The 27,433-nt window shown below is 40.6% G+C and overlaps 4 protein-coding genes across 6 annotated transcripts in view; 2 read left to right on the forward strand and 2 right to left on the reverse strand.

Moving 5' to 3' along the window:
- The window catches only part of taf5 (TAF5 RNA polymerase II, TATA box binding protein (TBP)-associated factor), a 7,960-nt gene extending 6,413 nt beyond the window's left edge, over positions 1 to 1,547 (forward strand). For both annotated transcript variants that reach the window (XM_005735768.1, XM_005735769.1), the window contains exons 8-11: positions 114 to 278; positions 415 to 592; positions 752 to 929; positions 1,051 to 1,547. In XM_005735768.1, coding sequence (XP_005735825.1) covers positions 114 to 278; positions 415 to 592; positions 752 to 929; positions 1,051 to 1,265 — 736 coding nt within the window. In that variant the 3' untranslated portion in view covers positions 1,266 to 1,547. The remainder of the gene's footprint in view (positions 1 to 113; positions 279 to 414; positions 593 to 751; positions 930 to 1,050) is intronic.
- Positions 1,548 to 1,549: 2 nt separating this feature from the next.
- Positions 1,550 to 4,006, reverse strand: atp5md (ATP synthase membrane subunit k). Its single transcript, XM_005735767.2, has 4 exons — positions 3,894 to 4,006; positions 2,608 to 2,712; positions 2,377 to 2,470; positions 1,550 to 1,668 (listed from the first exon to the last, which is right to left on the reverse strand). Exons 2-3 carry the CDS (start codon positions 2,692 to 2,694, stop codon positions 2,381 to 2,383), a joined length of 177 nt encoding a protein of 58 aa, XP_005735824.1. The 5' UTR covers positions 2,695 to 2,712; positions 3,894 to 4,006; the 3' UTR covers positions 1,550 to 1,668; positions 2,377 to 2,380.
- A 127-nt stretch (positions 4,007 to 4,133) lies between these two features.
- Positions 4,134 to 18,418, forward strand: pdcd11 (programmed cell death 11). Of its 2 annotated transcripts, none has more exons than XM_005735771.2 (36): positions 4,134 to 4,205; positions 4,501 to 4,623; positions 5,294 to 5,437; positions 5,609 to 5,773; positions 5,890 to 6,051; positions 6,131 to 6,251; positions 6,429 to 6,604; positions 6,726 to 6,833; positions 6,948 to 7,160; positions 7,271 to 7,395; positions 7,481 to 7,541; positions 8,202 to 8,348; positions 8,470 to 8,721; positions 8,827 to 8,952; positions 9,035 to 9,229; positions 9,384 to 9,554; positions 9,656 to 9,869; positions 10,013 to 10,162; positions 10,486 to 10,598; positions 10,694 to 11,193; positions 11,307 to 11,369; positions 11,641 to 11,737; positions 11,918 to 12,007; positions 12,093 to 12,195; positions 12,686 to 12,863; positions 13,705 to 13,761; positions 13,854 to 13,976; positions 14,099 to 14,221; positions 14,464 to 14,626; positions 14,904 to 15,020; positions 15,123 to 15,269; positions 15,449 to 15,699; positions 16,915 to 17,083; positions 17,194 to 17,347; positions 17,638 to 17,803; positions 17,956 to 18,418. In XM_005735771.2, exons 2-36 carry the CDS (start codon positions 4,522 to 4,524, stop codon positions 18,125 to 18,127), a joined length of 5,418 nt encoding a protein of 1,805 aa, XP_005735828.1. In that variant the 5' UTR covers positions 4,134 to 4,205; positions 4,501 to 4,521; the 3' UTR covers positions 18,128 to 18,418. The 2 variants fall into 2 exon arrangements, with proteins under 2 accessions (XP_005735828.1, XP_005735829.1); XM_005735772.2 differs by having other exon boundaries at positions 15,126 to 15,269.
- Positions 18,419 to 18,448: 30 nt separating this feature from the next.
- Positions 18,449 to 26,844, reverse strand: LOC102214338 (RING finger protein 122). Its single transcript, XM_005735770.2, has 7 exons — positions 26,127 to 26,844; positions 25,571 to 25,936; positions 23,841 to 23,994; positions 22,374 to 22,416; positions 21,841 to 21,882; positions 21,127 to 21,209; positions 18,449 to 19,338 (listed from the first exon to the last, which is right to left on the reverse strand). Exons 2-7 carry the CDS (start codon positions 25,593 to 25,595, stop codon positions 19,218 to 19,220), a joined length of 468 nt encoding a protein of 155 aa, XP_005735827.1. The 5' UTR covers positions 25,596 to 25,936; positions 26,127 to 26,844; the 3' UTR covers positions 18,449 to 19,217.
- Between the last annotated feature and the right edge of the window lie 589 nt (positions 26,845 to 27,433).

A 27,433-nucleotide genomic window follows, 5' to 3' on the forward strand; every position in this document is an offset into this window, starting at 1 on the left:
GAAAGCACTGTATCGAACGGTTCAATATCGATACGAGTATCGTTGCACCCCTACTATTTATTTATACAACAGATCAAACTGTATATGTCATGAAAATGTTTCTCTCTTTTCAGAAACTACTTGTTGTCCAGTTCAGAAGATGGTACAGTGAGGTTATGGAGTCTCCTAACGTTTACCTGTTTGGTGGCCTACAAAGGGCACAACTACCCAGTGTGGGACACGCAGTTTTCCCCCTATGGCTACTATTTTGTGTCTGGAGGACATGACAGGGTAGCCCGGTAAGAAACTTCAGACCTTGTTTTGTAATTGTTTGATAGCATATTGGAACATCATGTTGTTGTTGATCCACATTGGCTCCTTCTACAGGTGCTTTTCATTGGGCCACCTTCTGCTCTTTTTTTTTTTTCTTAACAGACTCTGGGCGACAGATCACTACCAGCCTCTGCGGATATTTTCTGGTCACCTGGCTGACATCACTTGCACTCGTTTTCACCCAAACTCCAATTATGTTGCCACAGGATCATCTGACCGTACCATCCGTGTGTGGGATGTCCTAAGTGGAAACTGTGTGCGCATCTTCACTGGTCATAAGGTTAGAGTTCAACAGACATCATTTAGAAAATGTCATTTTAGTCACATTATATTGAAATGTGCATAATTGTTCATGTAATGATGTATAGTGCAGCACAGCTAGAAATAGTAAATGCTGTTTAAACATCTGTGAATCTAATATTTTAATGTCATCTTCCAGGGTCCCATCCATTCACTCGCTTTTTCCCCCAATGGGAAGTTTTTGGCATCAGGGGCCACTGATGGCAGAGTCCTCCTGTGGGACATTGGCCATGGATTGATGGTGGGAGAGCTCAAGGGCCACACAGATACCATCTATTCCCTCAGGTTCAGCAGGGATGGTGAAATCCTTGCTTCCGGTGAGTGTTGCAAGTTTCTTTATACTTTTCCATCAAGCGATTAACCTCAAACAAAAATGATATGACATGGTCACGGCTCAAAAATGCACTATAGCCAGAGTGACAAAGTAATGTTTTCCAGGTTCTATGGACAACACGGTTCGCCTGTGGGATGCAATGAAAGCATTCGATGACTTGGAAACAGATGACTTCACGGCAGCTACAGGACACATCCATTTACAAGATAACTCCCAGGAGCTTCTGCTAGGCACCTACACGACTAAATCAACACCTGTTATACACCTTCACTTCACCCGGAGGAACCTGCTTCTGGCTGCTGGAGCCTTCAATCCTTGAGACTATTTCCCTCTGAGAATATAATCAATGGAAGCTAGAAATTATGCAAAACTCTGACTGCCAGAAGTAACTGAGGAAGGTTATGGCACAGTGAAAATAACTATTTATCAGTTTACATTTGGCTAGCATAACAAATTAGGTTAGCCAACTATGAGAGCCAAACAGAGGACTGTATGTTTAAGTCATTGTGTTGAGTACAGCCTTACTGAATACATGGCTGACATTTCTGTATTATAGTCTTTTATACTGGTGCACACTGTAAATAAAGAAAAGTGTTTTCTATGTTTTGGGCATAGATGTTTTTATTGTTAACATTGGAAAACCAAACACTCAAATTTCATTACAAGCATGTCCAGCTGCTCTTTCCATTCCAAGCTGTTTGAAATGATGGGCAAATGGAAGCCTGTAAGGACAAAAGAGTCAATCAATTCAACTGAATAACTACAACATGGTGCCAAAGAACACTTTCACATGTGGCAGAGTAAACGACCTGCTTTGCCATGCAAGCCACAGTTGCTTCCCCAATACTTTTCAAAACGAGCAAGATATGAGTTTCTATTCGTTAGCAATTTATCGTTTTTATGCACAGCAAAAAACATTGTTTGCATACCACAGACAAAATACACATTTAGTGCAAACATGCAAGTGTAGTAATAGATAAGCAGAATAAGCATGGGTGATAAATATGGATCATAACTCTTTCAGCTGCTCCCTTCAGGAGTCACCACAGTGGATTATCAGCCTCCATCTCTCCTCACCCTAGCATCCTCTGTCACACCAACCCCCTGCATATCCTCCTTCACTACAGCTCCATATTACCATATAAATATGGGTCATAAATTCTACCATTAAGAGCAGAATAAAATTCTGTGTAATAAAACATAATTAAAGCTAACAATCAGAATTTCATCAATGTTTTGGTTTAGCAGGGAGTAGTGAAGAGTTACTATTGCAGTTTGAAAATCAGATATATTTAAAAGAAATAAATCACCTAATGACAACAGTAACGTTCTGCTAAAATTTGACTTGACCATAGTACTTGGAAAGCTGGTGGCTGGTTGCTTGTCTACAGACTGTAAACACTGAAAAGCAGAAAGACTAACATACTTACATAATCACTTTTCTGTGACAGCAGGCTTTTTCTTAGGCTTCAATTTGAAGAAAAGGGCGATGGCTGCAAGGGTAGCATATGTGGCCAAAACACACTAAAAAAAAAAAGGGGGGGGGGGGGGATATAAATGCTGTGAGCAATGCAGTATGACAAAGTATGACAGCAGCAGGGACGTAGAGCTTCTTGCTTTTAAACAACTATACAATTAAGCAGTTTATATACACAACTCACATTCCTCCTTCCTGTGATTGTGTATGAATTGAAGTACTTGGCAATTCCAGTGAACTGGTGCTGGGTTCCAGCGTCATGTCCTGCCATGATGGATATCAGATGGTCCTACACAAGAAAAATGGCAAGTAAATAATTAGTATACTATATGATAAGCAGATATATTGACTGTACAGAAAAATAACGTCTTCCAGATGCTCCCTTTAGGGGTTGCCACTGTGCATCACCTGCCTCCGTCTCACCCTATCCCTAACATCCTCGACTGTCACACCAAACCTCTGCATAGCCTCCTTCGCTACATTTGTGAATCTTCTCTGTGATCTTCCTCTTATCCTCCTGTCTGGCAGCTCCAGCATCTTATTCTCAATTTAACCACCCTCTTCTCTACACTCAAACCATCCTATCCTCCCCTCTTGAACTTTGTATTCAAAGCGTTCAACCTGAGCTGTCCCTCAGATATATAATAATTTCTAATTCTGTCCATCCTGGTTACGCCCAATGGAAATTTTAACATCTTTAACACTCCCACTTCCAGGTTGCCCACCTGTCTTTCTGTTAACGCAACCATCTCACTACCATCGTCTAAAACTCCATTTTCACTCTTGCTGAAAGAACAAGTTCTCCCAAATGATTATTACACTTTGTAAGTAAATCATGTCTCTATTTAATGGTAGTGATTTGGTTGGGAGCTATTGATCAGAGAAGGCATGACACGACATATTATCATTTTCTGTAAATGTAGAGAGAGGTGAATTCAGAAATCATCAAGGTCCTAACAGAGACTATAGCTAAAATAAATTAATTCCTAGTACTGGGTAGACTTTATGGGTGTTATTTGAGAAGGGGGAGCTCGAGCACGTTTGCAACTACTACTCTGATGCACAACAAAAAACCTATCGGTAAATTAGCTACTTAAAATTAGTACCAGCATAGTTACATAAGAGAAGTTACAGCCTTTATAGTTGCAAGCCCAACATGGTACGTCATTAAAATATGACCGACGTGAAGGACATGTCTTCGCATGAACACCTAAAATGCCAGGTTTTGCTTCTGGTTAAACAACGCTGCAATTCAAATGCATTAATACGACATTTTAGCGAGTAATGCACACTCTGTAGTCAGTTAACGTTAGCTTGCTAGGTTAGCTTGCTAGGTAGTTTATTAGTTTCAGATCCATGGCTTAAGCAGTACAACATCACAGATGCATTGTAAAGACAACTTGACTCTACTTATAACTGCTCAAAGCAAAGTAAGTGGTCCAACTTCTTTCTCAAGGTCTTGAGGCTTACCTTAAACACTCGAGCACAGTACAACCAGAATGAGACAGATGACCTTCAGCAGAGGCCGCAATGCTAAACTCGCTAGGAAGTCCCGCCCATGGTCAGCGATCTAGAACTGCGCCATTATTTGTTAAAAATACTGTCACTCAAATTTAAGGCCGAGAGCGTTCACTGAATGGCTAATGTCGGTGCCAATTATTCGTTCTTCGCGGTCATTGGACAAAATTTGAAACGCCCACCGGAGTTTTTCTTCCGGGCTAAGGTCATGGCGTGTTGCTGAACAGCATGTGAGTTTGGATAGCCACAAACCGGAGATTTAATGTAAGAAACCTTTCATGATTCTGATCGTATATTTAAATGTACGTTTACAGCAATACATCATATATTTAAATCTTCAGTCCAGTGGAGGTTTTTGCTAGTGTTTATTCGTTTTATACCTGGTATTATTTAGCTCGTAATGTCGTGCATTTGGAGTGATTAGATCGACGAATACAGATGGACTTTTATCACTAAATAAAATAATCTGGCTCTCGCAGTCTCAGTGATTTGAAACTTGTGCACATGTGAACTAATAACAATTAGATGTCTTTTATAATGGCGACATTATTTTTCTTAGACGTCTTAAAGAACTTCATAGATGGCATCGGCGGAGGAGGACTTCCCTCGAGGAGGGACAGCAAAGAAGTCTACTGGGAGTAAAACAGTGGTTCATCGAACAGAAGCGGACAATTTGTTTCAGGTAGATTTTAACTTCCATCTGTTTTTGTCTGTCTTACTGAGTGTAAAAAGAATTGATCTGGGTTCAGAGTGCAGACAAAAGTGATCAAAATTAATAACCACAGGTATGTTTTTCACAAGAAATCCTTTTTAGTTATTCAGTTTCAACTCGGAGTTCCTTTTTTGTAATGTGACAATAGCATGTACAAATGAAAATTAAATTGGAATTTATCTTTTGTTGACCCGAATGTGTTGCTGCCTACATCTTGTGGAGAGGCATTGCCAGATGTACAGTGAAGCCATCCATATCACTAACCCAGCCCTTCTGCTACTCTGCATCTGGAATCACTTCTGCACAGAAGTACTTCTCAACTCAAAGTTGGCTCTGTTTTGGCTCAGAAACTCTGTGGCTTCCACTGCAAATCAAATTATAAATGAAAACAGACATCAGTGAGGCAGAATTGATTGTTACTGCCCCTGATGCATCTAGCACAGGACAGCTCGGGTGTGGCAAAGAGATCTGCTCTTTGCCACACCCGAGCTCCTTAGCTATGAGGTTAGGCCAATATTGTTTAAAAAAAAAAAATCCCTTGATGTCACCTGGTCTTAAATAGGCTATTGTATACTACAACACTAGAGTGTATTATTAAAACATATTTCACATTTGGCAATAATTTGCTTTTCTCTTGCAGTCTAATGAGCAAGCTGAAACCAAGAAAAGAAAGGCAGGAGCCAAAGATGACAGCAAAAAGCTCAAGAAGCAAAAGGCAGAAGAAAAGAAAGTTGGCCTGACACTTAACGCTCCAGTCAAATGTGTGGAAATTCTGCATGTTAAGGTAATCAATCTCCCAATAACCTCTACAGTACATATACAGTATTTGAATGGGTTTTTTACGTGTCATTTCTTCTGTGTTTTCTGCATCTAAAAGAAATAACACTCTTAAGCAATTTTTTAAGCTCTTGCAGGATGCTCGTCTCAGTAACGGCTTGTGTGTGTTTTTTCCCAGGATGTGAAGGAGGGCATGCTGATGCTAGGCTGTGTGAAAGAGGTGACAGACTTTGAGGTGACCGTCAGCCTGCCTAGTGGCCTGCAAGGCTTTCTCAGCATCAAGAACATCTGCGATTCATACACCAAGCTGCTGAGTGAGCAGCTGGACTCAGCTGACACAGAGGTTGGCCTATATAGTAATGAACAGAATGTTGTAGTAGATTTGAATTGTCTTGGTGTTGAGGACATTTCTGCTTGTGAGTGTGCAACAGTGTAATTCAGTCCAGATTTCCTTTGTAGGAAATCTGCTCTTTGCCACACCTTTTCTACCCCGGCATGGTGCTCAGGTGTGTGGTTGCCAAGTTGGATGTAACGAAGAGAGGCTCGCTTAGCATCCAGCTGTCAATCAATCCAAAACTGGTCAACAAAAATCTGACCCCGAGTGGACTGAAAACTGGCATGGTGAGCCGTTAGTGAGAGTAACTGTTTAAAAACATCCATCAAACCTGCATTTACAGAAATTGTTGTATCTTTTGTGTAGGTCTTGAGTGCGTGTGTGGAGAGCGTGGAGGATTACGGCTACATCATTGACATTGGTGTCAGTGGAACCAAGGCCTTTCTGTCTAAGGAATCCCTGAAATTCAAACACAACAATGCTCAAGGTATGGGAAAATAACTTGTTGCTCATTTTGGGAAACAGTTGTTTTGTTTTTCATGCATGATTTGGTTGTGTTTCATCAGGACATTGCAGATGTTTTCAGTTTTTATAAAACAAATGTAATCAGTTGTTTTTTTTAAAAAGGATCTCTCAAGCATTTGTGGTTTCTCCACATGTACAGAGCTGAAAGTGGGTCAGTATTTGACTTCCCAAGTAGAAGAGGTGAAGAATGATGGTCGCGTGGTCCAGCTTTCTGCTAACCTGACTACGATTGCTCAGACTTGTGCTGAACCCAAGCAGGGCTGGAACCTCACAACACTTCTTCCTGGCCTTCTGGTCAAAGCTACCGTCAAGGAGGTAAAGACGGTGTTTTTATCTTATCCGCTATATGTGTCCTGCTACTAAAACAACATGAAACAATCACCAGTGAAATATAACCTCTGAACTGCATGTAAAAGCCAGTATGTTTGTATTGCAGGTGACCAAACACGGCCTGATCCTGGACTTCCTGTCCTCGTTTAATGGCCAGGTGGATTTTCTCCACATGGAGCCAGAACAGGCTTCCAGCTACACTAAGGGACTTCAGGTAAAGTAGACCTGGCATGTTTAACACAGCGCCTATGATAAATGGGTGTTTAGAAATTTTGATGCCATGTGATAATTTGAGAGTACAAACCTCCTTTTGCATCCATCCATTCAGGTGAATGCGCGCGTGCTGTACATCGAGCCACAGACTCGTCTGGTGGGAATGAGCCTGCGCAGCCACCTTATTCATCTTGAGACTGGGATTGAGCCCGTTCCTGCAGGTAGGGAACGGATTGGAGAGGTGGTGAAGGAGTGCAAGATGACCGCTATGCACCACCTGTCTGGAGGAGTGTTGGAACTTCCGGACAAAACGTTGGCCTTTGTACATGTAAGTCAGCGTGATGCTTTGGACAAACTTTAACTTTTATAAATCTTGTATTTATATATTTTTTTCTTCATAAGATGAGATTGAGATCATTTTATTGTCTGTATTGACAGCGGAACCACCTGAAGGAGTCTAATGAGCAAACTAATGAAAACAGAGTGTTTGCCCAGCCTGAGCACATCTGCAGGATCCTGGACTTCAGCCCCATGGAGCAAATTCATTTTGCTACTTTACGCAGGTATGTTACACTTCATTTGAGTGTCCACAGTAAATGTAGGCTTCACTGTTCTGATCTTTGCATGCCTCTCTTCTTTTGATTTTAGGAGTGTGATTGGGAAGCCTTTTTACAGATACCATGATGTTCAAGCCGGTCAGGTTGTGGAGGTAGGAACAGAGAATCATCTTTTGTTGGAAACTTGGCTTACATGTAACTTTTGATTATGAAAGTTTGAGTCAATGAAGTCTTTCAATGCATTAAGAGGATAACATCGACTTTATTAGGCAAAAAGCAAACTCATGGTCTGTTATTTATTGGGACAAATTTTAGTTTGTTTTTGGAGAAAACTTAAATTAACACTCACTCAAATGAACTCATTAAGTAAGGTATTAAGTCTTACACAATAAGTTTGTTTCTATACAGAAGCAAATGGTACAAATATCACTTGTTTCTATTTCTTGACCACACCTGTGGTGTTGCTGTGAGGTTACTTTGGAACTTGTCTTTGCAAGAAAGCAACTAAGAGTATTTCCCAAAATATCCCTTTTAAAAAAATCCGTCTACTCAGTTTAATTTTTTATTGCGTCAAACCAGAAATGGAAACTCTCCTTGGCAGACATGTTAAAAATATCTTTGACTTAGGAACTCCAGTTTAATAATTTAAAATAGTGATGGTGAATGGAGAGATGACGCACATTAGTTAGAATTGCTGTAAATGAGCCTGAAACGGAAGGTTTAAACTGTGCACAGTTAAATCCTCACCTCTCTTTATTGTTCCCTGTTGTCTGTGTTACATTCTTTTCTCTCAATGTTTCTCTTTCTCCAAGGGGACAGTGTCAGTCCTGCTGAGTCATGGGATGGTGGTGCATCTGTCTGACCACATTAAAGGTTTGGTGCCTCGAACCCATCTGTCTGACATTGTCCTGCAGAATCCGGAGAAAAAGTACATGGAGGGCATGAAGGTCAAATGTCGGGTAAGTGCACTTCTGCCCTAACAAACAACTATAAAACTTCTGATGTGAAGTTTCAGCTGTGAGCGCTGATTTGCTGTTTATTGTTCCACTGAATATTTGTGTCTGCACACTTTGTCTTCAGGTGCTGTCAGTAGAGGCAGAGAATAAGAAGCTGTACCTGACCAGAAAAAAGACTCTGGTTGAAAGCTCCTTGCCGTTGTTCCTGAGCTATAATGACACTCGTCCTGGTCGCGTGTCCCACGGCTATATCGTGAGCGTAAAAGACTTTGGCTGCATTGTCCGTTTTTACAATGGGGTTAAGGGTCTGGTGCCGCTCAGTGAGCTGAGCTCTGAGCCCATCGTTCGTCCCGAGGACATCTTCTACGTTGGGCAGGTAAGGTGATCGAATGTCATGTACACTGAGATTCCTGTATGGTCTTGATTTGTGTTGTTTCTGTGATGTATCTCACAAGTTTGCTGGTCTCGATTGATAATCCAGGTGGTAAAGGCTAAAGTTCTTCAGTGTGATCCTGAAAAGGGAAAGATGGTGCTTTCATTTAAGGCAGTGGTCAAAAAAGAAAATGAGGAGACTGAAAAACCTGAGTTTGACTGTGAAGTGGGGAAGGTAAGAAGTCGTCTCTGTGGCGTGTTCAATTGAAAATATAATCTTTTGTCTTATTTTTATTAATTTGTCTTATTTATTGTAGAGGCTGGATGCAAAGGTGCTGAAAAAGTCACTCAACGGTTTGGAAGTGGCCATCCTCCCGGATGAGATCCATGCTGTACTGCCTATGAGCCACCTGTCTGATCACATGTCCAACTGCCCTCTGCTGTGGGAGAGCCTGCAGGAAGGAGATATCATCTCAAAACTCATCTGTCCAAGCAAGAACAAGCAGAATATTGTATCCTTTTTTTCAGTAGCCTGCAGATATTTTGCAGATCTGACCACCCGATGACCTTTACTCAGCTTTGATTGATTCACTATGTCCTCTTGGGAAATTCATACATCATCTATTTTGAAAAATGTGTGTTTCCTTAGCTGCTTCTCATTTAAAGACTCTCACCAAGAAACCAACAGTGAGATGGTCACTGGAGGAAGGAGTGGTTGCCAAAGATTTCTCTGAGATCACTGTTGGACTTCAGCTGGTTGGCTGGATCAAAAATATCATGCCCTATGGTGTCTTTGTGGAGTTTCCATATGGCCTTTGTGGACTTGCACCCAAATCAGTAAGTAAAGAACTTTTTTAATTTGTAAACTAAAAGGCTCATACTTGTATAACAGTTATATATTTTCCTGGTTAAATTTTCAAATGTTTCTGCTTTTCCAGGCCATGACTGACAAGTTCATCAGAGATACGACGAACACCTTCCAGGTTGGCCAGACGGTCATTGCTAAAGTGACAAACCTCGATGAGGAGAAGCGGCGATTCCTGGTCACACTGAAGATTTCAGAGGTCATATCACCAAAGGGGGATGCCCAGACAAGACTCATTAATGGTCTTCAGGAGAGAAGAGCAGTCACTGAAATGTTGGTTATGAAAGGTATGTGTGAAGTCAATTAGATATAAATAGTTGCCTTTTGCTAAGTGTGTCAATAAACGCTGGGAGCTATAGACCCACGAAAGGCCAAATAAGATTGGAGTTGCAGAATTCCAGACATTTATTCCTGTTTTTGTTTTTTCTAGATAACAGTGAACTTCAGCAGCAGCTGGCTGCTCTGTCTGTTGGACAGAAACTGAAGCTGACTGTGGATACTGTGAATGACACCGGTACCACGTTTAAGTCTGATGGCTTGATTGGTGCTACCATTCTGGCCAATAAGCACCACATGATGGGTATGTACTGAACAGGAAAAAACTAGATATTTCTCATACTATTATTATTATTATTATTTTTTGCTTTGCTTTGGTCAGTGAAGCTTTAATTTTGAAGAAAATATTAAATTGGTTGGAACTTGTGGATCAAAAGCACAAGGTCAAATAGACGGGTGAGCTATTTAGTGTGTATGTTGTTTTCACAATATTCAAAACAATATTATATTATATCTAATAACAGATGAAGTATGAAGTTTACCGATTCATAACATCAGGAGGTTACAGAGAAGGTATTTTGTATGAAAGATGAGCTCATATGTAACCAAAAACTGTATTTTTTGCAGGTGTTAAACTGACCAACGGACAGAAAGTCGGTGCAGTCGTCCTTCATGTTGACATGCTTTCTGCTTGTGTCCATGTCTCTATCCTTTCCAAGGTGATGGGGAAGAAGAAATCTGTGAGTGTTTATATATATATATATATTTTTTTTAAATTAGATCTATAAAAATATAAATCCACCATTTGATTGTAATGTTTTTAATTTTTTTATAGCTGGCTGAAGGGTTGAAATACACAGCAATGGTGCAGCACATAGACAAAGACTTTGCCGTCATCTCATTGGGTGACACGGCACAGCTGACTGTGATCCAGACTTGCAGCCACCTGAATGAGATATTCCTGTCTGAGTCAGAGAAGCTGAAGGCGGGCATGACTTTGTCAGCTGAAGTTATTGAACCCAGCTGTCAAGAGCTGCAAGGGCTCCCTTTGGTGTCGTGGGAGCGCAGTATGCCAGAGCGAAAGCGCACAGCTTCAGAAAACCAGACTGGCCGCAAGGGCCACTGCTTTGGTGAAATCCTGCAGGGCACGGTGCGGACAGTAAAACCTACCTGCATCCAGGTTACCTTAGAGGATGGAAGCTCAGGTAGCGTGCATGTGTCTGAAGTGGTGGAGCCTGCAGAAGTGCGCCTGGGATCTTTCCCCACGTCATCAGTGAAAGTGGGCAGCGTGGTCACCGCCAGGGTTATCGGAGGACGAGAGGCTTCCAGTCACAGGTAATGATGGCTGTTGTGCCTCATTTTACCTGCTGGAGTAGACATATGATATGTATTCATTTTCTTTGTGTTATGTAGTAATGTAGATGTAATCGCAACTGTTTCTGTTTCAGATTCTTGCCATTCTCCCATCCAAAGTTCACATACACCATTTCCGAGCTTACGCTGATACCCAGGTAAATGTACAACACAAATAAACTTGCATTCTGGTTTTTATATTGCGTCACCTGAGCCTGATCATTATTTAATCCTAAAATAGCCAAACAACCATCATTCACACATTAACATCTCCAGCCTTTTCTGTTACTAAAATATTGCACATGTGTTTAAAATGAGTAAAATTTGTTGCACTATAATTTTCATTGGGAATTTCACCCTCCCCAAACTCTTGCATATTTTGTGCTTTTTCTGTTTTTCATCTTTTTGGTCTTTTTTCCCTCTCTGTAGCAAACTGAATGAGAGTGTCGATTTCAAACCAGTTACAGCAAAAGAAAAACTGAGCAGCTATACAGCTGGGGAGGAAATTACATGCTTTGTATCAAAGGTAAGCTTTGAAGATCGAGATGGCTGGCTTTATATTATTTTACAAGTTTTGCCCCAAACTTGAAGTGATTGTACATTAAAAAATCCAAAAACAATTTCAAAGGAAAAAGAAAGCCAAAAAGCAAGCTTGGAATTTATGTCCTCCTCTTTTTCTTCAATGTCTTCATGTTTCTCTCGCCAGTTTAACTCAGACAGAAAGTCTTTGGAAGTCACGACTGATCCCAGTGTTTCTGGAACGGTTGAACTGCTGGCAATGACCACTGATCCTAAAGTAAGTTTGTGTCTTTGCAAATGTATAGGAAGAGCAAATGTTATTTGTAAAAGGTCAATCATCTTACACTTTGTGCTTATTTGAGGATATCGGCCACCCTGAGAAACTGTACAAGCTGGGCCAAGCAGTCCGTGCCAGAGTGGTAGAAGCGAGCTTCCCTCCTCATCGCTTTGTGCTGTCACTCACAGGTAAGAGCTACATGAGGGCGATATAGCCTCAACATATAGATTAAGATGTTTCTAGGAAATGTGCAATAATGACATTTATAATGATAAAGAAAAAATGTTATTTTATTTAAAAAAAATATCTGCAAACCAAAATAAGGGCATTTTGCATCCTCCTGTTCCATTAAGCTGCTATCAGACTACTGAAGTTACAGTTTGAATCTATTGCCACAAGGTGGCAGCAGCAGCAACATTATAGTAGTAGTGACACAGCATAAGTTCAATATAAGCACTAAAGTAGCCTAGCTAGATGTTTTAGTGAAAGTGTAACATAACAGGTTAACATTTTAGTTAGCAGTAACTGAAGTAACTTAACTTCATTGTTGATTTAGCTCCATTTTTAGCTACTAAAGTTTTTGTGTTATGTTATTGTTGTTGGATCTTCTAGTTTTGAAATCTTTATCACATAAAATCAGGTTAATTTAATTTCTTGATTCCTTCTTTTTTTCTCCAGGTGTCCATAAACTGGAGAAAGGCAGCATTACTTTGGGGATAGTAACAAATATTCAGCCACAAACTGGCCTGCTGGTCAAACTTCCCTTTGGGGGCATGGGAACTGTTGCTGTCACAGACCTTGCTGATGCCTACAGGCCAAACCCACTGGCTGTTTACAACAAGGATCAGTTTCTCAGGTCAGTGTGGATGATCTCTGTTATAGACCGTGTGCAGAAAAGAATAGTTTTAAGCTAATCTGCACTAGCTTCTGTTATCCAGTGCAAACTTTACTTTTGCATTTATTTCATTGTTTTTCTAAATTACCAGTAAGCAAATTAAGAGTTAAAACTTTTTGAGTGTAACAACGTTAAACTATATTTATTTAGTGGCTACTGAAACACTACAGCTCCCATCAGCTTGCATGATAAAACAATGCAAGTGTTGCAGCAGCAGTAGATTTAACTGTAACCTGTTTTCTTCTCTTATAAAAACCGATTTTTCATCATAGCTGTGATGTCTGCTGCAGTGTTCAGTTCTCTCTGTCCAGCTGTTACAGTAATGTGACACTCGTTGGCCCACATCTGTGGAGCAAAAATCTGAAAAGCTAAAGTTAGATCTAAAAAATCTATCAGAGAACATGCAGGCAACCGTGCAACGAAGTAATGAGAGAACTTTTCTTTTGGAGCAGCACCTGGAAGTTCTGTTTTCCCTTCAGCTTTTTTAAAAATTCAATATATCAACCCACACTTTACCTTGTGGATTTCTCTTTTTTATTAGCTGTAATATTGCTGTGCCAGCTTAAATAGAAAAGACCTTTTTTCAGTGATTTAGTCGATACAAGTACATTTGTTATTTGAAGTGGAGTCAAAATTCAGTCTGCAGAATTCAGTTATGTGTCACTGACATGAAAATATTAAAATATCGTCACAACTTTAATCTCAAGACTTTCTGATTAAACATGTTTAGTGACTGTGAAGTAAATATTGATTATTTTTTATATTTTTATTATATTTATATTTTTAAAATGTTTTTTTTCAGGTGTTACCTTCTAGATAATGAAAATGACAAGTGGCAGTTGTCTCTGCGACCATCAAGGTATGAGAAGGCATCGTTGTAAAAGTTTGATTTGTGATGATTTTTGTTAATAAAGCAATAAAAATGTATCGTGTTATAATGTGTTCCTCCAGGCTGAACCCAGAGAAGGCCAAGCCAGCAAAAGACCCAGAAGTGTTGTCCATAAACAAACTGAAGGCAGGCCAGATCATCAGAGGCTATGTGAAGTCTGTTGGAGAGCAGGGAGTCTTCATCAGGTAACTAAGAGATCCATCCACAGCATGCTAATGATTGTTTTTAGAAACATTTCAACATTTATTCTAACATTTCTGCTCTTACTTGTTATATCTTCTTACTGTTCTATATAATTGTCTTTCAGGTTGTCAAGAAGCATCATTGGAAGAGCTGAGCTCCAGCAAACCACCAAATACTTTGTTAAAAATCACAAAATCGTCTCTGAGCACCTGCCTCCCAACGCCCTGCTCACCACCAAAATTCTCAGGTAAAGTCAGCTCAGAGTTCAGAAATCACTCTTCAGAATTTATGCTTTGTTACCAATTTTCTACACCGATCCAGCTTAGAATTATATCTTAACTGCCATTAATGTAGCATTTAAAAATAAAAGGGAAAAAGTTCATTATCATACCAAGTTTCAGAAGTTCTCTGGGACGGCTTCAGGTAGGGACTATTTTCAGACTCCAAACTGCCATCCTACCATTTTAATTTTGCTATTCTTGTCTTCAGTATTGACAAGGAGGAGTTTATCAACCTCTCGCTTCTCCCTGAGGAAACCGGGAAGCCAGACGTCCTTCCAGAATCGCTCGGTCTGCCGCTGCGTCTCGTCAGAGAGGAGAAGAAGAAACAAGATAAGAAGAGCAAGAAACGCCCAGCATCTGAGAGCGAAGAGGTGAAAAGACACATTCAGTTTCTTTTTTACTTTCACATGTAAATTTATTTCATTTCCTTGTGTTTTCTATTACATTGTTAACTCTTTCATTTTATGCTCTGATATTTTTGAATCATCACTTTGCATTTTTGACAAAAACAAGGCCATTGTTTTTTCATCTTCCATTTATCATCTTTGGGTCTGACAATAATAAATCCTGCACTGATCTTTGCCTAGGTGACTTTATATATGTATTGAATTGTGGTTTACGTGGGTCTTAATGGTTCTTCATTGGCAGATCTCAAAGAAAAAGAAGAAGGAATCAAAGAAGGCAAGAACTGATGATAATGATAGTGGAGTAGAGGTGTACTTCAGAGAAGAGGAGGATAAGGAAGATGAAGGAAAACCTGCAAAAGTAAGCAACTGCTTATAAACCTTTACAGTCTTGTAAATCTCCATAGATTGGGTGATTTGAATACACTTAACCAGAATCTTATGAATACGTTCTCTCCCTCAGCAGGTTACATCCAGTGCATCGTGTCCATCTAGACTGCAGGTGACAGCAGGTTTCTCCTGGGATGTGGGTCTTAGCTCCCTGAAGCCTGCCTCTGCAGCGCAGGAGGAGGACTCGAGTGATGGAGAAGACCAAGAGGGAAGCACTAAGGTGAAAAAAGAAAAAGATGTACATTCTTAGAGTTAGTGGAGAAACAGAACTTTCAGCACATCAGTTTACCCCTTAAAAGACCTCATTCATAATTTATCCATTCTCAACCTTTCTCGGCTCTATCCCGTCTCCTTTTCTTTCCTGTGTTTTACCTTAAATGTGCTCTTTCCGCCTCCCAGCCCCAGAAGAAGTCTCGTCATGAGCAAGAGCAGGAGAAAAAGGAAGCAGAGAAGGCTTTGATACAGAGAGAGGCTGAGCTGATGGATCCAAACCTGCGGCCCCAGGATGCAGCTGCCTTCGAGCGTCTGCTCCTAGCATCACCCAACAGCTCGCTGCTGTGGCTCCAGTTCATGGCTCACCATCTGCAGGCTACACAGATCGAGCAGGCCCGCACTGTCGCTGAAAGAGCCCTGAAAACGATCTCCTTCAGGTAATGGTAGACTTGTAGATGAATACACGCACTTAGCAACTTTATTAGTTACACGTGGCACACAGTACTGCTGGCTTAAGTCTGTATGATAGAGATTCAGCAAGGTGCTGGAAACATTGCGGTACTGACACCATAGTGTTACACAGGTGCTGCTTATTTATAAGAAGTTCTTTTATTGTGGTGCAGTTCTTTTATTCCACCTCATCCCAAAGGCTTTCTGTTGGATTTAGAAGCAGTTTGAGTTTTGAGTCAGTTCATGCTAATGCTTTCTCTGATAAAGGAGATATTTGACGACCTCCCCTGATGAGTTTTGATACCTTAGTATATAACAGTAAACATGTGGTTTGGCACGCTTTAGAACAGTTTAAGGTTTTTTCCCAAGGGGCGTGTGTATAGGCAGAGACCATCTCACTAACATCTGATGCACACCCAGTCATTTTGTTCAATAAGCAGGCCTGAAATATGGCGGGAATTCCTCAGTTCAAAAAAGAGCTTCAAGAACTTTACTCCTAGCAAGGTTCAAGGAAGTCAAGGAGATGTGTGGAAGTAGGGAGGCAGAATCAGGAACAAGTGAAGGTTTTGTTAAAGCTTTAGCTATCTTTTTGACTTTAACCCCTGCTGCCACCACCTAAACAGAGAGGAACTAGTCACAAAAACAAGTTAAACAGAAGTTATCAAGCACACTCAAATGCACGAGGATGAAGTGGCCACAAAGACATGCTGTCAGAACAATGGCTCTGTTGCACAGGGGCTTTCCTCTCTCTGGTCGCAAGTCCTCTCTTTACTCACTGCTTTGTGTTAGGCATTTAATAATAGGTCAGCTGCGATTTAAAGTGCAAGACATGGTTAGCTGCAACAAGCTACCACCTTAATTGTAGGCAGTTGTTTGTAAAAACTCCAGTGCTTTCTAAAATAGTCAAACCAGCCTTTCTCACATGAACGCCTTTCTGCATTCAGATCACCTTTTTTCTGCACTTTGATGTTCACTTTTAACTGCAGCAGCTTTTGAACTATATTTACACGCCCAAATGCTGCAAGTCTGTTCTAAAAATGGTTGACTAAATAATCGTAGTTTAGTCAACCAGTCAGCTACAGCAATGAGTAGTTGAATTTGTTTAACTGAGAAAGCGATCTCTGCATCCAGTTGCAAGAAAGTTTGTGCACAATTTAACTAAAGATGGTTAGATGTGTAAAATTGTGCCTGTTGTGGTTCAGGGAGGAGCAGGAGAAGCTGAATGTGTGGGTGGCCCTGCTGAACCTGGAGAACATGTATGGCACAGAGGAGAGTCTCAAGAAGGTGTTTGAGCGGGCAGTGCAGTTCTGTGAGCCCATGCCTGTATACCAGAAGCTGTCTGAGATCTACGCCAAGTCCAACAAAATCAAGGTACTTTCTCAGAAAATACCAAAATATTTAGGTACGCATATTTAAATAAGCATCTGATATATGCACGATCTGTGTGTTGTTGACTCATTGTGGGGGTTTTTTGTACCCAGGAGGCAGAGGGCCTGTATAAGACGATGGTGAAGCGCTTCCGTCAGAATAAGGAAGTGTGGTTTAGCTATGGGACCTTCCTGCTTCAGCAGGGTCAGAGTGATGCTGCCAGTAATCTCCTGCAGAGGGCGTTGAAGAGTCTCCCTCCAAAAGAAAGTAAGAGGGCCTGTTTAAACATCTTGTCATACTAAAGTGATCATAGCGTCTGTATGTACAATACCTCCTATGTACATTTGATGTATGTTGTCCACCAATAACTTAACGCTCATGGTTTTTGCAGTTATTCTTAAATATTAGGGTGGCTGTTTATACAGTTGCATCCCACCACCCAACACCACCACTAGCACTGAAACTGATGCAATATTTTCAACAATTCTTTTCACCTGTCAAAGCTGTGTTTTTCTACAGGACGTAACCTTTTCTGTGTTCTCATCCTCTTCTCTCAGGTGTGGATGTGATCGCCAAGTTCGCTCAGCTGGAGTTTCGTTACGGTGATGTAGAGAGAGGTCGCAACATGTTTGACAAAGTCCTGAGCACATACCCAAAACGTACCGACCTGTGGTCTGTTTTCATCGACCTCATGGTCAAACATGGATCGCAGAAGGAAATCAGGTGAACAGAAACTTTCTTTTCATCGTCATGGTTACCATACGTTATTCCGTATGCTATAGCGTCTGTGTTCCTAAACAGTTACACACTCATAAGAACTGACATGTGAGATGGGTAAGTGTGTAATATTGTATTACAACTTCTGCCTCTTTCAGAGCGCTCTTTGATCGAGTGATCCACCTGAGTGTTTCTGTGAAGAAGATCAAGTTCTTCTTCAAGCGTTACCTGGAATATGAGAAGACACATGGCACCCCTCAGAGCGTCCAAGCAGTAAAAGAAAAGGCCATTGAGTTTGTGGAGGCTAAAGGCACAGAGGGTACCAAGTAAAGTCCAGATATATGCAGGCAAACACCTTATAAATGCAGGTGGACACGCGTGACTTGCTGTGTATTTGTATCCTCAGATGAGGAGGAGCATTTTCCTCAAAATGACCAATATTTTAGCTTGTAATTAAGTTTTTTGTAATAGTTGTGGACTCATGAGTGTTGAACTTGTATGCTACAATACTGTGGGTCTATAAAACAACAGTTTTGTATGATAATGAGTAAATCATGTCACGATGATTGCTGACTGTTTGAACAGATTTATAAAAGCTTCAATAAAACCTTTGTCATACGACTCGTCGACCTTTCAATAAATCCAAGGCTGTTACAATACATTACATGACGCTTTATTTAAAATACAAAAGGACAATATATATATAGGGAGACATTACATACAATACATACAGGCAAGACTAGTTTTCTATCAGTCTTTTTTTTTTTTTTTTTAAAGGGAAAAGGGCCTGGGACACAATCGGTAACAACATCATCTACTTAAATCGTCGCGGTTGTAATCCGGCTGGTCTGTTTCAGCCAGAGGGTGTAGCTGCCTCTGGCTCCTGGAGCATTTCACCTAAATTGGCAGTATTGAAGATGCATGTATGGCACAGGGTTATAGGGTGATTGACGTGGTTTGTGCTGGCTGTATTGGTAACACCCCTGAGATATTAGAGGTATCCATACTGATCCTGTAATTTGATGTCCTGCTCAATGCCAGTAGAGTCATTTCTCTCCGGCAGTGTTGCACCAGTCGTCCAGTGACAGTGGCAATGATCCAACTTTCTATTGCTGCTCCTTTTCCTGTCTTTTTTTTTCTTTTCTTTTTTTGGTGAACAGTGCAACATGGAAGTAGAACTAGGAGCATTTTAATGAAAGATCCTATTCATTCACCCTTTCTGACTGATTTGACCAAATCATGTTGGTGCTATCAATATTCAGTTCCCACGAAAGCATAACTGCTCAAAGGTCAGCAGCAAAGCTGCTACTTGGGGCTCTTTAACATTTCTTCAAGATGACCCTTTTGTTCATCTTCTCTAGTGTATTTAATGTGTGTGTTTTCTGTAAAGGGAGTCTTTTCTCTTCTTCCGATGGCTCGTTCACACCTCCTCTGGGTCCATAGGCCCCTCGGCACCCTGGGGAGCGTCCGAGTGTAGCCGCAGGATGGGCTTGTTACACATGGGGCACACGCTGCGGATCTCTAGCCACTTAAGCAGGCACCTGACAGGACAAGAAAAATAACAGCTTGAAATAATACTGCATAGCTGTTTTTTTTATTACTCAGGATTTATTATCGGGACACTATTATTGTTGCTTTAGTTTTGGGGGATTTTTTTTTTTTAAGTCAACTTTTAAAGCTTAAAATAGCAGGAAAGAACTTTGTTTCCTGTTGAAATGAAAAAACGACAACATCTCCCACAGCAGTACTGCTGCGGTGGAGCATGGGTGGAGCGAGAGGGGTACGACATGCAGAAAAGGGGCGCAGGCTGCTGCATCTCAGCCATGCGTCATGTTGTAACCCGTTCACCCACTGAGCTAGACTGACGCCTCTGCACTTTTTGGAGAAAGTAAAGTAACTTTTGTCATTTAAAAGTGCCACCAGCAGAGGTCACACAGGACTCTCTTGCTCTACTTCCTTGGGATTTTCAACTGCTGCAAATGTTTTTCACATCATTTTTGCATTTGCACACATCAATACTAAAGTATTTAGATATGATCGCAAATATAATCTGTAATTTGTCAAATTTTCTACCAGATTATATGAAGCTGTTGGATTATGTAAAATAACATCACTGCTACCAAATTTTGTGACCATGTCTAAATACTACGAAACAGCGTTTTATTTGTGCCACCTATTATAATAAAGTAGAAGTTCGAAGAGTGGTGAAACAACACTCACACTTACTTTACAAAAATTCTAACTGGATCCTTTTTAGAGTTAATTATTGATGACAGAATGGGCAGTGTGGTGCAAGTTAAAGAACCACTGCTTTAGTGTAACACTGGTTAACCTAAAAAACAGCTTAACCGGTGTTACACAAAAACAAGAAGCTGGGAAAACCAGTCCACTAGGTTGGCTCTGTCCTCAGGTGAGAATATTAAGTAACACTAAAATTCCCCCAATTAAAATTTTACATCCAGCATTTGGTTTAACCTTTTTTTTTTCTTTGTGTTTCTAGAAGAATAAGAAAAATATTTTTTAACCATTTATGGCCACTGACTTTATAGTCAACCTTATGAGCACCCTCTAAGTAGAATTTCACAATCTGCTAATTTTGGGCTCATTTTAATGACAACTAAATCACTTGGCTTTTTACTTTCCACAATAATTAGCTAACAGAACAACATAACAAAACACACCTTGAAGATTCTCATGTGTTACGAAACTGGATTTTTTGAAACTGTAAATGTGCCCGTCTCTAAAGCAGGGTTGTGAAGTAAGGTTTGGCTTGAGATAAAAAAAATTATTTCCCAAAAATCAATAAATGAATAATTTATTTAGCACAATTCAGAGTGCTGCATATTGAACTGAGAGAATAGAAACAAAGCATCGATCCAATCACACTAATATCAATCGATAGTATCAATATTCGATTATAGTTATATTTGCAACCATACAGACAAGCAGCCAAGCTAACAGTTAAAAACAGTTTTACAGTCATTGGAATAAAAAGGGGAAATAAACAGTTGTGTAAATGCTATTGCAAAACAACCCATAGCTTTCACTGACGCCTGTTTTATTAATCTAGTGGGTAAATTAAATTCAAATTAAGTAGATTTGTCCTCACAGGATCACTGTGACATTGCAACCCGTTTGTGTTTATTCTTTTCGCTAAGATTAAAGTAAAGGCTGCCTCTCAGTGTGTCCCACACAAAGCTTTTAGTTTGTTGTGATCTCGCCACGCCTAATGAGAATGACATTAATTTAACTTAACTGAAGAGAACGGCAAATAATTGCAGCTACTATTTCTACTGAGCTTTTCACATCACTGTTTTATTAACACTCACTTCTTGTGAAATGCATGTGAGCACGGACACACTCCCAGCTCATCTCGGGTCCTGAATTCTTCCAGACACACTGCACAGGTTTGCTGCAGAGCACAAACGACACAGAGGTTAGTTCGGTTGGCTTTTTTCTGGTTATAGACATCATATATGTATATATATATCCTTACAAACCTAATACACTTGCCTTTTTGTAGCTAAATTTAAGTGGTAAATTAATTTACCGTTTTGCTTTAAAGTGCAAGTATGTCAGTGTTGTGAAAGTGTGCTTTTATCTTAACTGTGTTTTCAGGCAGCAGGGCTATTTCAAACTAAAAAGAGAAATTGGATATTGAATTTATACCAAAATTAGCCCTAAGCCTTGGTTTTAAACAAAATACTTAGAAGTTGTTGTTTTTTTTTTTAAACAAAATCACAAGAGGCAGGACAGAGATGTTTTTTATAATGTATTTTGAATGAGTGCAGTTATTCCTGGAGCCCTACATTCTGCAGGCACTCTCACACTGACAGTATTTAAGATATTTTCAGCACATCTCCACCCTGAGTACGTGCAGCATGCTAATAACGTCTGAAGGAGAAACTGATTGAATGAACCAGCCAAACATTCCCAGCACATAATGATCTCATCTAAACTGGCACATAAACAATGTGGGCAACAAACAGCTGACATTGTTTAACATAGGTCTGGTTCACATTTTATAAGAAACTATGACTTACTCCAAGAAGGCTTAATTTTTTGCTTGCCCCCTTCAGCACCACCTGCAGAATAAAAGGGGAGAGAAAGAAGAAATGTGTTGGGTCATGTGATCTATGCGTCAGCATCATGGGTCAACTGTGGCGTTACACGGCAGAAAAGATACAGTGTAAAACGGGCATTTTTGTGAAAACATAACTGATATGTGTTGATTTACTCCTACATGGTGAAAAAATACATTATAAATGCAGAGAAAACAAAAAAACCTGCAGTTCCTGTTCAACCTTCCCTGTCTGAAAGCATTATTACCAACTGTCAACACGCTACACTGTTAACACTCTGCCACCAGTTTAGTGTATGGGGCCTCATCACACGGATTACCATTTTAAAACCAGAACGTAGCGACACATAGATGGATTCAAGGTCATCTAAAAGAGGGGGTGTTAGATTTCACAGTTGGCGATATCAGCCTAAGATGTTACACTCGTATTTATAACAGGCCTAAGAAGCTGGTGTTACATGTGCACCCACAGTGGCAGATACTGCATTGACATACCTCATTGTAACTGAACTGCTCCCTAGTTCCTTGTTGCTTCAACCTGGGAGAGACACAAAGAAAACAACATCTGTAACAACTGTGACTTAAGTTCTGATCCTGACCTGTGATTGCAAGATAAAACACACACACACACACACACACACACACACACACACACACACACACACACACACACACACACAATCCTAACTTAATTTCACAGAACTGCTCGCATTTCCTGTTCCTCCAGTCCATTACTGTGGTTAAATTAGCAACATTTATAGAAACTTGTTTGCAATTTTATTCTCGACTAATATTTCAAAATGTTACTCATAATCATGTTGAGCCTGGCAGGATGTTCATTACTATCTGAAGAAAATCTGATAACAGTATTAGTTGTAATATTTATGTCTTTTTTTTAAAAATGATTTGTTTATTTTTTAAATCAGACATTTTTTATGAGTCCTTTACACTAATTGCACTAACCTCATTTATTGGGTGTAGCACAATGGTCCAAAAATACAGTGCTGACATCCTGACAATATCATTTCATGAACGTAATACACTAAGCATAAGGAAATACACTTAGCTTTAACAAACACATGAACTTTATACAAGAAGCAGCATTCATATTGATTTGGAATGTTGTAAATGAAACTCCAGTAACTTTGTTTCTCTGTTTTGCTTTAGATGGCCAGTGGTCACTAATTTTCCTGCACTGGTGCTGTACACGTGGCATATAGTGGCTTTAACAACCTTTCGCTTAAATCTAGGGAATCACAGGGTAAGTAATGATATAATGCTGTTAGAGTATGTTGCCCACAATTATCTTACTATCATAATACAAAGATTCTACAACTCTCAACACATTGTAAAACATTCCGACATTGATTTAATAAACCAATTAATATATGGGTAAAATGTATCAATAAACAAAAGAGATCAATGCAGCATTTTGCTGTATTATTATTTCCCCCACCTCCACTAAAAACAGCTTCATCTGACCCCCCCCAAAAAACTCAAAAGAAACCCAACACCCATGTATGCAAGAAGAGTGAAACAAAATGACTAAGATATAGTCAAAAATGAAAGACATGAGGTAGAATGTGCTAAAATACTCTGTGGTGAACTGCAGAGTCAGTAAAAATGATTGGAGTTCATGAATAGCAGCAACCTTTTTTTCCTGAGTGCTTTGCTTTTGCCTTATATAGAGAATATTTGTTGTTCTACACAAGAAATCCAAGCATAAATTGTGTTTTAACAGTTCTAAACAACATGTCACACCTTTGGCAGCTCAACACTTGCTTGGTAAACTTGCATGACATTCGCTGCTAACATTAACACATCAATACGTGAAGATAGCTGACTGCCAAGGTGGTTAGGAATTAATTTGAAGCTGCCGTGGCAGCGTGTTCCAAAGCTTGCTCAAACTTGCCCGAAAATCTCGAACTACTGGTTTGTTTATCTCAGACTCGCCCGACCTACCTGAAAAGGTAGCAGCAGAAGATGAGGCTGAGCATGAAGACGAAGAGGCCGATGCCCAGAACAATGACATAGACATTGAGCGGCAGGTGATAGATGTCAGACCCCATGCTGCAGTAGTGCTCAGAACGCTGAGAACCCAAACCACACTGGCATCCTACCAGGAAAAGTTTTGAAATAACAGATTACATACTTAACTTGTTTGCCACCTTCTAAGGTAAAAGTCCAACATGTAAAATCAAGTTTGAGGAATTAGAAGACTTTCTCATTTCAACTCTTTGATGGGATGCCCATGAGAGAGAAAAACATAATAAAATCCTGTTTTCTTTTATAGGTCATGAATTTGAAATTGGTTTAGGGTTGCTGTCTTTTTAAAGCTGCATTTCTTCAGCTTTAAACAGAGAGATGCTGAAAAAGAGACTGCAGCATTGTTTAATCTCCCACTATATCCAGCTATCTACAAAGATTTAAAGTATGCAGCCGTTAGCACCGACAGTTTAAAGTGAAACTGATAGCATAAACATTAGACTGTGCCGTTTGTTTGAGCAATTACTCTGGTAGACAGCTGAAGGTAATTTTCCTTTCTAAGGAATAAGGGGAACGCCCAAACTCTTATTGGCAAATCATAAACACTTTATTTCCAATATAAAATGAAAAGAAAGATTAATCATTGAAGACAAGTACACAAACGTTGATCATTAACAAGAACATGGACAAGCTTCTAGTGCCAGTAAAACTGAGTGTGTCTGCTGATGTGGAACTATGAATTGCAAACACATGTGACACTCTAGATAAACTCCACAAAAATCACAAGCTTTACTCACAGCATTTGTTAAGGGTTCAAATTTAGTAAGTGCTTAGTTGCAGGTGTGTCTGGGGAACTGTGACTGGCACTGTGGTGGCAACTGAGATGCTCATAGGAGTGTGCGTTAATTTGCTGTGAACAAGACAAACATGAAGGGCAGACATCACTTCCGCCACACCACCATCTGTTCCACAGACTACAGAGATGACTGGTAGAGTGTGAGCTCGTGTGTGTGCGCTCGGGGATGGAAAAGCAAAGCTGCGTGGTGTCTGTGTGGTACAATCGAAATATGTGTGCGTTGCAGGTGGCGGGGGGTGTGATGCATTAAACAGAATGAACTTGGGGGACAAGGGCCATTTGGTAAAACAATAGCAGAGGAAGCCCCACTTCCACAGGCCACATGTGTTCCTATTAATTTGTAGCGAGGATGCTCTTTGCCAGCCTCTAAATGTCCATGTGTCTCTCTTTAGAGTGAATGAATGGGTACAGCTTGCACACTGTGGGGGGTATGGGAAGGGTAATTTGACATGGCTGGGGGTTGGGGGATTTACAAGCACCGGGTGGAGGGTTTCATAGGAAAGACCTATTGTAGCATAATGAAAGATACAATTAGGAATCACCCCAAAGAAGAAAAATAAAAATATGGAGCAAGGTAACAGAATAAAATGTCACAGTTGTCAACAACAACAAAAAAACCCAAACAAAACAACATGTTCTGGAAAGCAGCTTATTTTAAGTGCTCACAGCTCACTCTTCAAAACACTATCTAAGGCCTCCACTCCCTGCAATTTGCCCATTCACAAGCACATCCATTATCTGAATCCCATTAGCCAACAGCCAGCAACTAAGTAACTTAGTTTATGAAGTAAGTACATGTGCTTCCATCTCTCATATATTTAGAGAAGTGCCAAGGAATCCACTCACTTACCGTTACACCATTGGAATGGTTGCATGAAATGTGACTCCCAAGGCAGCCGCAGTAAATTCAGGCCCTGTCAGGAAAAGGCTGGAGACAAGCCAAACTCGTGGGCTGGAGCTTCGGACACTGAAATCTGTTTTGGAGTCTAGATTCAGTTACACTGAGCTGGATTGCTCTTTTTCTTGGGTTGTGCTAGCTCCCGCAAACAACAACCATCAAGATTTGCTCAGATTCCACAAATCCTCTGGAGGTGTGGTTTTGTTGGCTCAGCAATCTGTGCTGCCCAACATTCCCAAATCTGGATTAACCGCTCTGTGTTAAGATTGGGAGATTTGGGACTGAGGTTTGGACCAGGACTGGAGACCTCATGTGCTCCTGGATCCCAGTGAGAATGATGTCATCACAGAAGAGAAAAGAGACAAAGAAAACCTGTTTAGATGAGATGATTGTTTCTCATATATCTCACACCAGGTGCAGCTCAGCAGTTGTTACTGTGAGAAACTGATTCTCGCTTGATCGCAGTGTGGTAAACAACACAGGCTGCTTTGTAACAGGAAATACTTACATTTCCACCAGAAAGGGGCCTCTTTGACTTCACTTTGTGTCTGCAGTGTCGTCCCTTCACGAAACTCAGTAACAGCTAGCTTTCAAAATGACAGTCCTCACCCAGTGAAGGCAATTATCTGACATTAATCTGTGCTTTGTCTTCCTCGAAAAGCTGCTTTTTTTAACAGGGGATTTTCACAAGTCTCATCCCCCTCTTGTCTCCTCTGTTGTCTCCTCCTCCAGTCTTCTGATCTTGCAGTTGATATTTCTCCTCAGCACAGAAGGCAAAGATATGCTTCCTTCAAAGCCCAAACAAAGTGAGGACAGCTCCATGCAGTCAACAACAGTCCTCTTGCTGGGTTTGGTGTTTTGCTTGCGAGTGTGTGTTTGTGTTTCAGTCAGTGGATGTATGTGCGCGTAGGGGGGGATCCTACTCTCCCTCTAACCATCTGCTGCTTCAATTGAGAAGAAAAAAAAAATCTGAGACAAAGGCGGTGTGTGCGCAAGAGTGTGTCTGCGTGTGTCGCATTCAGCCTCTTGCACCTCCAGCTGGCTTTGTCATGGCAGGCTTCCCTTCTTCCTCTTTCAATCTATAATGGTGCTCAGAGAGAGAGCCTGCGATTCGCCTTTCCCTTCCTCCTCTTGCTCTGCTCTGCCTTGGGTTTGTAAACAGATCTCTGCTCATGTGACCAGCCGTTTTGCCTCGCAACTCTCCTCTCCCTCAGCCCTCCCTTGCTACCTCTGTCCTCCAATCTGTAGGCAGAAGGAAGGCAGAATGAGCCAGACACTGACGAATAGGGCTCCTGCAAGCATGCTGATGTGTATGTGTCTGTATGCGCACACCCCTGTGCCTGTATATGTGAGAGGGAGAGAAAAGAGACACTTGCAGCAAAGTCAAGGGAGGCCCCGGTCAGTGATATGCGCATGGCTGATGTCCTGACAACCAAAACAAAGCCATTTGTGTGAAATGGAGGTCAGAAAAAGAATAAATGATTCATCGTCATTCCTCACTTCACACATAACCAAACGGTATTTTTGTAATAGTGTGATACCCGCTTTTGTTTTGAATATTTGCTTTGTTTGATCTAATATTATATATATATATATGTAAATGATGATGTCACTGCTTTGTGACAAGAGAACCAATAGAAAGAACATGAATCAGGAAGTACGTCTGCATATGAGATTGTATAGATAAGATAAAAAGTGGGAAGAGAAAAATGACAGACAAAGACGTTGTGTTCATGCCACCCCCACACCAGGAGCCCTGGCTGCCAATTCGCTGAGGGAGAGAACAGCTGCTGGGCTACTGGGCAAGCTGCGAAG

The sequence above is a fragment of the Pundamilia nyererei genome, unplaced genomic scaffold, assembly GCF_000239375.1.
Source record: "Pundamilia nyererei isolate P.nyererei 1_Seehausen unplaced genomic scaffold, PunNye1.0 scaffold00065, whole genome shotgun sequence".
Classification (NCBI taxonomy): Eukaryota; Metazoa; Chordata; class Actinopteri; order Cichliformes; family Cichlidae; genus Pundamilia; species Pundamilia nyererei.

Bases quoted from the DNA above. Each gene is read 5' to 3' on its own strand.
- atp5md (XM_005735767.2), bottom strand. From the start codon at position 2,694: ATGGCAGGACATGACGCTGGAACCCAGCACCAGTTCACTGGAATTGCC. The intron at 2,471-2,607 runs GTGAGTTGTGTA...TTTTTTTTTTAG, and splicing joins CAATCACAGGAAGGAGGAAT to TGTGTTTTGGCCACATATGC.
- pdcd11 (XM_005735771.2), top strand. From the start codon at position 4,522: ATGGCATCGGCGGAGGAGGACTTCCCTCGAGGAGGGACAGCAAAGAAG. The intron at 6,052-6,130 runs GTGAGCCGTTAG...TCTTTTGTGTAG, and splicing joins GTGGACTGAAAACTGGCATG to GTCTTGAGTGCGTGTGTGGA. The intron at 6,834-6,947 runs GTAAAGTAGACC...CCATCCATTCAG, and splicing joins GCTACACTAAGGGACTTCAG to GTGAATGCGCGCGTGCTGTA.
- LOC102214338 (XM_005735770.2), bottom strand. From the start codon at position 25,595: ATGCAACCATTCCAATGGTGTAACG. The intron at 23,995-25,570 runs GTAAGTGAGTGG...TTTTCCTGGTAG, and splicing joins ACCATTCCAATGGTGTAACG to GATGCCAGTGTGGTTTGGGT. The intron at 22,417-23,840 runs GTAGGTCGGGCG...TGTCTCTCCCAG, and splicing joins TTCTGCTGCTACCTTTTCAG to GTTGAAGCAACAAGGAACTA.